At 39.4% G+C, this 11,528-nt stretch overlaps 1 protein-coding gene across 1 annotated transcript; it reads right to left on the bottom strand.

Moving 5' to 3' along the window:
* Window positions 1-1,918: 1,918 nt before the first annotated feature.
* LOC122645415 (cell number regulator 8-like) lies at window positions 1,919-11,164 on the bottom strand. Its single transcript, XM_043838725.1, has 3 exons — window positions 10,814-11,164; window positions 9,564-9,766; window positions 1,919-2,303 (listed from the first exon to the last, which is right to left on the bottom strand). Exons 1-3 carry the CDS (start codon window positions 11,076-11,078, stop codon window positions 2,070-2,072), a joined length of 702 nt encoding a protein of 233 aa, XP_043694660.1. The 5' UTR covers window positions 11,079-11,164; the 3' UTR covers window positions 1,919-2,069.
* Between the last annotated feature and the right edge of the window lie 364 nt (window positions 11,165-11,528).

The following is an 11,528-nucleotide window of genomic DNA, read 5'->3' on the forward strand; positions in this document are numbered from 1 at the left end:
CGGCCACCCGCACTATTATATACATGGTACTCAGGTGTATGGTATACTATATACTGAGGCACCTAAACTGTATCGTGCAGGAGCAGGACCCACAAAGGATGTCACCATGGTTCTAAGTATCGGTATCGGGTCGCCCAATATGGACGATCTGCACCGTTTTTGCACTTTGCTGATACCGTATCTGTGATACAGTATGGATAATGGGTAAAATGGTCAAAGAAACTATTTTTAAAGGAGGATCAAGGACAAATTTGTCTGATATAGTTGATCCTTGCCGATATTGATCCGATACCGTATCGGTTTTCGCATTGACCGATACTCGTTCTGATATCATCCACTAAAACCATGGATGTCATGGTCCTTAATATACCAGATTGATCGTTTATTTATTTGGGTCCTTCTAAGCGTCACTATGTCGTGAAATATAAGACTTCAATATTTGTCATCTAGGATTACATGGGTTAGTCCATGTGATATAGGACCCTACATAGACTTCAATGGCCAAATTTTAATCTAAAGCAAACAAAGAAAGTTGCTCAAACTCTAATTGTTTTAATAAAATTATCAAAATGCCATCAAATGAAGATGAATATAAAATATAAAAAAATGGCATTTTTTGTAATTTTGCTACTTCTATTTATTTAAATTGAAATTGTATCAATGAGATGCTTGTTTGGTCCTCTATATCATAGACCAACCCATGTACTATCATGTGGCAAATAGTTAAAGGTTATACTTCACTAGGCATAGTGACAGGGAAGGAATCCTTATTTTTTTATGACAAAAGTTCCCTTACACTGCTTTTGAAAAAATCTTCTGAATGCTCTAATTAAGCGGTGGACTAAAGTGCGGCCCTGAGAGCCTAACACGTGGAAGATACGACATCCAATGGTGCCAAGCTTGAGAAGAAAGAAAAGAAAAGAAAAAACTACTTTGCAACGAGCTTGCAACCATTGGATGAAGCTTCTTCCATGTGTTGAGCTCTCAAGGTCACACTGCAGTGCACCACCAGATGCCTACACTGCAGAGGATTTTAATCCTTACACTATCCACCTAAGAAAGCCTACCTTTGCCACTTGTGACAAACTAATGCGGTAGTTCTTATTTCAAACCAGAGGATAGATAGGACATACCTTGGATAGTCCACTTGTCAAATTTCAAAAATCAATTACTCATCTATATGTTTTCAATTATTTTTTTTTAATAAAAAACTTATCTTGATACACTTATCGAACCGATTCCTGACTATTATCGTGATTCACTCGTACCTACAGTGACTCACTTTCCTTGTATATTTTTCCCCGTATTTTTTTTTTAATGATTTGTCGTATATTTTCTTTCCTAGTATTGCTTTATATTGCTGTCAACCATTGTACAAGAAGTTTTATATAATGAAACCAATCCAACCCCATCGTTCAAGGGGAAATCATCTATTGAGTGTCCAAGTTCATAGGTTGTAGATGGTCTTGATTAGTCACATGCCAAATTTCAAAACCCAATTCAATCATCCTCTCATGTAATAGATGGACTGGATTAGTCACATGTCATATTTCAAAACTTAAATCAATCATCCTCTCATGTATGCCTATGCATGCTTACACTTCAAGTTCCAACAATTATTCTCCCATGGTTTAGAATTTCCAAACCTATATTTTGTCGCTGGCCAAACTCTGTGTAGAATGAAATTTTAATAAGGACTAGTGGCCGTGGGAGTTGTTTTGTTTCAGTAGCTCATCAATTAGCGCTTAAAGCTGGTTAAAGCTAACGACTGAAAATATCCAAACTCTTAGATGATATGATAGTTTCTATCACAGGTAAGTGGGACTCTTCCTGCTGTCTTTCAAATTCACAAAATGAGAAAACATAAGAAACATATGTTTGACATACAAGTAGAATATATAAATCATTGTATAGCAGGCAAATCTTATTTTCGCTTGGCCAAGCAGACCAAGTGCAGGTCTCCTAACCAGTTGACATACACAGACTACAATCACAATGCCACATATCACTGATAGAAGTATATAGACAGGCTAGATATCAGAGTATTAAGCAGAGTGATCTTGGGCCCCTCAACGGCCCATTGTCTGTTCCATGGGAGGTATCATGACCAACACGGGTCGACCATTGAAACCAGGATGAGGAAGCTTACGGCGAAGCTCTCGTCCTTCCTGACAGAGAGAACATGTGTGACAGAAGAAGTGAGTTGCAAAGTCACATGCTGTTTCACACTGTTCTCGTTGCTCGTTATCCTCAATGAAACTTCCGCAGCACCCGCATGATCTAGATAATGCCTCACAGCTACCCTGTTTTTCACAATTGAAACAGTGAAGAAACATTAATTTGTTTAGGTCTCTCCATGAATTTAAAGGAAGACAGTACATCAACCAAAAACTATATATATATATATATATATATCAACTAATAGAGTTCTTTGATGTGTATGTATAGCTCAACACCAGAGTCTTGTGTCAATGTGATTCTGTTGAATATTAAAGGGTTCAATTTGTTTCAAGCTTTGTTGTCTGTGAATTAAGGGCTCGATGATATATAACATAAATGTGTATTGAAGGCTGAATTTGCGTCTAGCTGGGTGCTAATTGCACCTAATACAACTCTAGAAAATTAATAATGGAATTTAGCAAGCACGAAGAAGTACATAAGCTAGTCAAGCAAATGATAATGTTGAATCAACAGACTGAAGCCCCAAATGCATCAAACCTGGACATTGACCTCTATGACAAACATATGGAGAACATATTTGTAATTCCTCCTAGTTCAGCTCAACTTTGAATCGCTTAAACAACATATCTTTATTTTATTATCTATTCCCGTGTAAGTAAGGTTTTTGTACAGGGTTACCATACAAACATTTCTGTCCAATTGTCTACAAAGCAGTCTTACCCAGTAATCAGATATAATAAAGAGCATGCAAACTCATTGAATCAGTTGGTGTTGGCAATGCCAAGTGCAAGGAAGTTAAAGTAATGCAGAAACCTGAAATCCTAATGTAGTAATACAGTGAAAGTGTTATTCTAGAAATACAAGTTTTGGTTCCGAGATCTGGTAATTTTCTTGAGGTAATTCTGGCAACGGACTTACTGCCGTGATCTTGTTTTGTTCATCTTGAAGTCTGTCCAGAAAGGTCTCCCATAATTTCTACAAGCCAGTATTGAGAAATATTATTCTCTAAGCTCTCTGAAAAGGACAGTACCAAGATTCCTGGCTTTGGTCTAGGAACCCCAACCAGTCCTTTCATTCAAATATTTTTTGCATTGAATCTACTTACAAATATGATGCAATCTGAAAATCCAGATTAAGGCTCTCAGATGCAAGCAGGCCTAATAATCAAATCTGTGATCAGATCTGAGATAAACGAAGCAACTGTGTTGTTAAGGGAAGAAATTAGACTGATGCAAGGGGAGGAAAGAGAGATGAGATCGATTGGCTTGAGAGGAAGAAGAGAGAAAAAGAGAAGAAGAAAAGAGAAGAAATCAGTTTTGAGATACCAATCCCGTATGCACTGCTCAACAGCACCAAAACTCTTAGAAAAAACTCATGTTCTTTACTCAAATCATCTCTAATTGATTGAGCCCAGATACCTAAAATAATTACTTTGCTGAATCCCCCTCTCATCAATTTTCACCACCTCATTATCCATCCTAGTGTAACCAAAGTTACACACCATATATTCTATATTCATTCTACTTATCTTAAAACCTTTTGATTCCAAGGTTGATCTCCATAACTCCAACTTGGCATTAAGCCCTGCTTTTGTCTCATCCACCAAAACAACATCCTCAACAAAAAGCATACACCAAGGAACCTCATCTTGAATGTCTCATGTTAAATCATCCATGCTAAGAACAAACAAATGAGGGCTTAAAGCTGATCCTTGATGTAATTCAATTGTAATTGGGAATTCAATACCTTGACGATGACGATCCCCCCCCCCCCCCCACAGTTCTTACACTTGTCACCGCACCATCATACATATATTTAATTATGTCCTCATATTTACTTGAAATACTTCTCTTCTCTAGTACTTGCCAGATTAACTCTCTAAGGACTCTGTCATATGCTTTTTCTAGGTAAAAAAACACCATATGGAGATCCTTCTTGCAATCTCTAAATCATTCCATGAGACTCCCAAGTAAATAACTTGTGTCGTGGACCTTCCTGGCATAAAACCATATTGGTTCTCCATAATAGTAGTTTCTTGTCTCAGATGGGTTTCAATAACCCTCTCCCATAATTACATAGTATGCTTCTATAGTTATTGCAGCTCTGAATCCTTTATTTTTGTAAATCGGAACCACAATGCTTGTCCCCTGTTCATCGGGCATTTTCCTTGTGCTCATAATCTTATCAACTAGCTTGGTTAGCCAAGATAAACCACAGATTCCTAAGCTCTTCCACAATTCTATTGGGACCTCATCTGGGCCTTGTGCCTTGCCTACTTTGATCCTCCTAAAAACTTCTATTACTTCAAACACCCTAATTTTTTGTATATATCTACGACATGTGGTGTCTTGATGGGTAATGCAGTTTTTTGGAACACTATTATTCGAAGTGTCTTCATTTAGTAAGCTGCAAAAATAACCTTCCCATCTTTTCTTAATGTCCTCATCCCTCATTAGTACTTGACCATCTTCACTTTTAATACATCTAACATGGTTGAGATCTTTTCTAATAGCTTTTCCCTCCTCCTTTGTGTTCAGATTGTTATAAAGACCCTCATATTTCTTTGCCCTTGCCTTTCCCACAATCTTCTTAGCTTTATTTTTGGCAAATTTATACCTTTGTAGATCCTCAACATCCTTAGTCCTTTGCCATGCCTTAAAACTAGCTTTCTTAGTCTTAATGGCTGCTTGAACCTCATCATCCCACCACCAAGTCTCTCTAAAGGAATGACGTTTTCACTCGATTCGCCTAGGACATCTTTAGCAACCATCTTAATACAAGTAGTCATCTCATTCCACATCGTATCAGTGTCTCCCTCAGAGTCCCACTTTCCTTGTTTAACAACTTCATCAGTAAATGATTTTAAAGTATTTCCTTTTAAGCACCAGCACCTTATCAGGGTTAGATATGGAAACTGCATGCTTATTTTATGTACAACCAACTACACAAAGGCATTTTTTTCATGTTGCTCGACTTGTTCCCTACTTATGTTTCAATTTTATCATCTTAACTAATCTCAACTATGACTAAGATCCTAGGATTTTGCACTCTCACTTTTAGCATCACTTGAGTCACTTCACTACTTGAGGTCGGTAGTTACCCACCAAAGTTATCTAGAGTTAGAAATACACCATCAGCCTCGCGGTAGAGGCCCAATGAGAGAACAGGAAGATACTTGAGATGGGGACTCAGAGTTGCAGGGGAGAAAGGAACACTCCACGACCACAGACACGCGCACATACACACACACACGCCACGACATACTCAAATCTATTTCTTTTCATTCTAAGAACTGAGTTCATTGATTACAAGTATATAAAGAGAAGAAACAAACAAAGATTCCTAACTGGAAAGTAAAACACTTACTAACTTCAATTCTATCTCCTATTATCTACGTAACCTATTCAAAGCAAAACATGATAATATAAGAAGTAAAATAAAAGACTAAACTAAACTACTACCAACCTTTATTAGACCAAAAACCCAAATTGGCTCAGTTCCCGTTTGGGTTTCCAAAGCCGATCATATTGGTTCAACCACTCTAGAGCCACTGCATCAACTTTCCTCCTTTGAAAAGAACTCGACTTTGTCGAGTTTAGACAAGGATCAAAGAGGCCATCTGAGTCAACACGTAGGAGGGGGAATGATCCAACCACCTTCTTGAGCTTAATGTCGGCAAGATCTTTAGTGGGAAGAAACTTTATTTCTTTGTTGTCGTGCTTGAAAGAGTAGGTATTCACATACCCACAATGTTGTGCCTTTTTATCAAATAGCCACAGTTAACCAAGAAGAATGTGACACACCTTCAGAGGAAGGATGTCACATTGTATTGTATCCACAAATCCAACAATAGAGTATGTGAGCAAACACCTATCAATAATCTTGAGATTGGTGTTGTTTACCCATGCAATTTTGTAGGAATTTGAATGTGGCTTTGTTTGCAATCCTAGCATATGAATGTCTTCAAAGACTACATTAGTGCAACTACCTCCATCGATCTCCATGCTACATAATTGGTCATTGCACTTCACGCAGGTCTAGAAGATATTGTTGCAGAGCCAATCTTCATCCTCAAGAGACCTCGTGAGTGGTCAAAATAGGACGAAGAACATAAAAAGGTTGTCGCTCGCCCGCTCATCATTGTCGTTGACTTCACCCCCTCCAAATTAATTGTCTCAAGATTTAGTTGTTCTTCTGATACAAAACGTATAAAAGAATCCTCAATATCAGCTACCAAACGGTTGGGACATGGAGCATTAATATGCCCGTACCCTTTGCACATAAAACACTAAATGACAGCCTGTGGCACCATAGGAGGTCGAGGTGAAAACTATGGCTGGTTAGGTTGTGAAGATGGCATTGATGAACCACTAGTCTATGGCTTGCTGAACGATTTTATCTATTGATAAGACTGTTGCTGACTGAACTATAACCCAAGGAAAAGTATCTGTAAAAGTATCCAAGTATAAGGTCTCTTTAAACTTACTTCAACCTAATATGCCACCTGTATTGCATCTTCCATCGTAGGCAGTCGACTGGATGCTAGTGCAACAGTGATCTGAGGAGGCAAACCATTGTGAAACTGTGCCACCTATACCTACTCCTCTACTCAAAATCAGATTGAGTGGATAAATAGTAAAATCTGGCCATGTACTCAACTATCGTGCAAACTTGAGGTGCATGCTACTTGTAGTCAGTAGGCAAGAATCTCTTGTTTATGGCTTCACTCATCTCAGCCCAAGTAGTGACTAACCCAATGCCTCGAATCCAATTCTGTTGTTGGTGTTTGATTCACCAAACTCAAGTCGTGCCCTTCAGTTTAGCCTCTACAAATAGAATCTTTTTGGCCTCAGTCAACCCGTACCACTATCATCTGAAAAATATTCCCAAATTGTGAGTCCCATCAAGATACTGCTTAGGGTTGTTATCCCCATAAAAATCGATGACATCCAGCTTTGCTCATCTTTCAGCTCCATAAAGAGGATCATCATATCGACCAACTCCATATGGCAGTGGTGGTGGTGTATGATGTGGCGATGTAACAAGAGACGGGCCTTGTGGAGTGCAGTTGGAAGAATCCCCAGACTACATGGGACTCTTTTCTTTATCTGAAGCCCCCAATCAATCAATAGAAGCTTGCATAGATGCCATCATATTCTAGATGGAATTGACAGTTGTTGAAGGTATCAACATGATCTGTGTGGTTGGCAATCTCCATCCTACTTTCCTCTTTAAAGAATTAAGTTGTTGGACAATCTCACTATTGGCCACCATAGTTAAAATATGATTAGAATATCCAAATTGATGGTGATCCTGGTGTTCAGAAACCCTCTTTGGAATCACTATGGACTTACACAAAGAGTAGAAAGCTCAAATCAAAAGTGTAGCAGAAAACTGTAAATAAATTAAAGTTTATAATAAAATGGCAAATCTGTAATTACCATGAACAACGCATGGTCCCTTTGGCATAAGAAACATAATTAGGATTAAAAGAGACAAGTACTCATATTGGGGGTAATTCCAGAATTAAAATAAAACAAAGGAATAATAACTTATAAAGGGTATTTAAGTGAACTCACAATAAAAAGGGGGGAAATATTAAGAATTGGGGTTAAAAGGGGAACATATCACAGGGGGAGGGGAGGAAGACGAGGTTGTCTTCAACCTCAGTCCAACGAACCAGGAGGAGTCGCATCAAGTTCGAATAGAAGGAGGATTCTGGCTCAAGAAATCCAATTCGCCGGGAGGGTGAATGTTCAAACAATTACGAAGGGTCTTCAAAAACCAGGTACGAACTCAATCTTCAACTAGTGCTATTGCATGAATGGGTTTCACAGGCAGGGAAAGGTGGGTTTTGGGATTCTAGGGCTTGGGTTACCAAGGAAATACGATTCAACCCCTTAAGTAGGCCAAACTAGGGTTTATTAGATGGAAGAGGAGAAAATAACGAATAGCAAGGAAAGAGGAGAAACAGCTAGAGAGAAGGAAAGTCCGTACCTTAGCAGAGGGAAGAGAGAGATTGATGGGGAGGAAGATGGAGGAATTTCAGATCTGATACCAAATTGGTGGAGGCCCCCAGTGAGAGAACGGGAAGATACCTGAGATGGGAACTCAGAGTTGCAGGGGAGAAAGGAATACTACACGACCACAGTTGTGCACACATGCCACAACGTACTCGAATCAATTTCTTTTCTAAAAATTGAGTTTGTTGATTACAAGTATATAAAGAGAAGTAACAAACAAAAAATCCTAACTAGAATGTAAAACCCAAAGTAACTCAAACTCTATCTCCTATTGTAACCTATTCAAACCAAAACATGATAATATAAAAGAAATAAAAGAAATAAAAGAAAATACTATAAACTAAACCATTACTAGCCTTTATTATAACAAAAACCTAACTTGCCTCAGTTCCGTTTGGGTTTGGGTTTCCAAAGCCAGACATATTGGTCCAACCACTCTAGAGCCACCACATCACCTCGACTATGATCATATATCTTTAATTGAAAGCCCGCACTTTCAGAACACCATAAAACATCCGTCCCACCCCCCTCCAAATCATAGGCAGCATTGAAGTCTCTTAGTCATAGTCATCATAGAAATTGCACAAGATACAAAAGGGAATATTATCACAATCAACACAACTCTGCTCCTATCATTCATTAATCAGAATATTCTTCACATGAAATTTTCTTCTAATTCAGTCATCTCTGCTGGGTCAGATTGCTATCACAGTGTTGGAAGGGGATAGCATACTTCCCTTCTTTTACCATGACTTTCTAATTCCCGTCCATCAGGACATAAATAGAAAAAATTATAAATAAAGATGAGAGACAATAGCTGGAGGAGGGGGCCAGTTCAAAAACACCCCCACTGCCAATAAAAATGACGCTTTTAAAACTTTACCCCCCTTTCCAAATAATTAGAACACCTCTGGCTAATACAAACCATTGATACAACATAAGTAAGTGGTCAACAATATGGGCCTACCAACCAGCCCAAATAACGTGTGCAGTATAAATAGGTATTTAAGTGATGCAACTCAAATTGTGCAATGTCCAAATTGACATCTGATGTAACAGGTGATCAACATCAAATAGAATGAATACTATCTGAAAAACAAAGGAAAAACAAATAGTGGAAAGGGAATTGACGTTCTAGATCACTTTCTGTAATCAGTGATCACTATCTAAGACAATTTACAAACATAAGACAAAAGGGTAAGTCATTCATAGGCTCAAAAAGATTTAACAGGAACAAAAAAAGAAACATGAACTGCAACCAAAAATCTGAACCCTTGTTGGGGGTGGGGGGAGGGTGGGTGGGAAGGATAAACACTAATCAATGAAGTTATCACAAGAAAAATTAACAAAATAACTTGCCTCAAGATTGAATTTACGGCGGACTGCAGTTCGGCTGGAATATGAAAACCAGGGTGCCAGGCAATTCCAACCAAAAAAGGTATTTCCAAGCAGGTAAAGTGCAGAGTAACCCAAGCAATGGTTACCAAAAGCCCCTGGACCAGAGCCTAGTCTCTCAACATTGCTGCCATATAGCATACAAGGGGCAACACTTCCAAGGAGACCTAGCCAGATTACAGCTTGTCAGTGTATAAAAGACCAACAAACATGTGTGAAATGCAATGAAACCAACGGCATTGAAAACCTTTTAGTATCTCAGTAGCTGGAAACTACTAAGTATGAAATTCAAATACATAAGTCGGAGTACGAATTATTGTCATTTAACATTAAAGCCTCAGCCTCGTAAAACTTACAACCTCAAAGAGTGGCCCCAATCAATAACAAATGTGGGAAATATGTTAGTTATCTTGACATAAATTTAAGGGCAAGAGTTCTCTGTGGGGGAGTGTGGTTCCTGCGCATGCATGCAGCGGCATCAACAGGGCGGTCATTACCCCCTTTCAGGGGAGGGGGGGGGTGTCATTTTGCCCCCATGGGTCAGGGCACAGGGAGTACACTCCACCCGCAGAGAACATTTCTCCTAAATTTAATATTAAGATCTAACCTTAAATTTAATATCAAGTGAATAGCGGGTACCCATCAGCCAAGCTTAGTGAACAAACAAGCTTGAGATCAATTTTGTGGTCCGTGAGCAAAGCCAGGTGCTCAGGTAGTTTACTGAGGCTCTGATTGCCCATAAACTCGTTTACATGCTTATACACACTTCTCATAACTTTGGGGCATGAACGAGGGTGGGAGGGAGGGGTTTTAATTTTCTCTCAAGTACAGAGGTGAAGGAAACTAGAGATCCACTTTTAGTCTGAAGTTAATAAATTAATCATTCGGTTGGGGGGGGGGGGGGGGAGAAGCTGTTCATGAAACAACGCAGAGGTCTTAGCCCCACCATAACACTGTCGGCATTCTACTTCTCCAAATAAAACCAAGTAGACAAATTTTTACGGCCAATTTGAGCAACAAACCATCATCAGACTGCAATAGCGGGAAATGCTTCTTCAAAACTATAAAAAACACCGATAAAACCAAGAGGAAAAAAACGATCTGATGCACAATTCATCGTAAAAGTTCGTGGAGATTAGAAAACCATCCAGTTGACAATTCACCACAATTTAATCCCCATAAATCACCAGAGAAAGGGAGTACATGAAACTTACAGACTTCAAGATCACTGCTGCAGAACTCATCATTTCGGCCGAGGCAAGCAAAGAGCGACGAATCCCAATAAGCACGAGCCACTGGCTCCCCGACTACACTTCCGTGACCTAACGGCAGTCCATCAGCAGTCCATCCAACACCAAAATCACCGATCTGTCCCGATTCCACATGCACAGATTTCGATTCTTTCTCACCGCCACTCGCGTTACCATCTCCGTCGCCTCGATTGGCAATAAGAGGGCTCGATTCTTCCTGATTAGCCATGAAAGCTAACCCTAACAGATGCAGAATAGAAGTTTGAGAATAACGGGCACAGTGAACAGCACAGAAGCCAAAGGAGGTAAAAGAGGTAGTAGTCAAGGACGAAGCTTCCTTCTCTTCCTAGAGGAAGGAAATAAAAATAGGCAACCGAACCAACAATGCTTAGCTCAGTTGGTGAGCCGTGGTGCGCTTCATGCCCATGCTCACCAAGAGGTCTCGAGTTCGAGTCTCTTGGCACAGGTATCTTATCCCCTCCCTGAGTCCCTGCCTCCCTGGTTCGATCCCCCCACCCTTCTATCAAACTATGTAAACCTCCCAATTAACCAAAAAAAAAAAAGAAAAAAGGCAACCGAATATTAAGTATTAAATTTCGAACCGGATCGGTTATCGCGGAAGCCGACCGAAAAATTGAAACCGGACCAATCGTTATCTCCATCTTTCACCACTCGCGCT

This window comes from Telopea speciosissima, chromosome 1, assembly GCF_018873765.1.
Source record: "Telopea speciosissima isolate NSW1024214 ecotype Mountain lineage chromosome 1, Tspe_v1, whole genome shotgun sequence".
Taxonomy (NCBI): Eukaryota; Viridiplantae; Streptophyta; class Magnoliopsida; order Proteales; family Proteaceae; genus Telopea; species Telopea speciosissima.

Coding starts and splice junctions, on each gene's coding strand:
- LOC122645415 (XM_043838725.1), bottom strand. CDS start 11,078: ATGGCTAATCAGGAAGAATCGAGCCCTCTTATTGCCAATCGAGGCGAC. Junction 9,767..10,813: donor CAGCAGTGATCTTGAAGTCT/GTAAGTTTCATG, acceptor TAATCTGGCTAG/GTCTCCTTGGAAGTGTTGCC. Junction 2,304..9,563: donor GCCGTAAATTCAATCTTGAG/GCAAGTTATTTT, acceptor TGTGAAAAACAG/GGTAGCTGTGAGGCATTATC.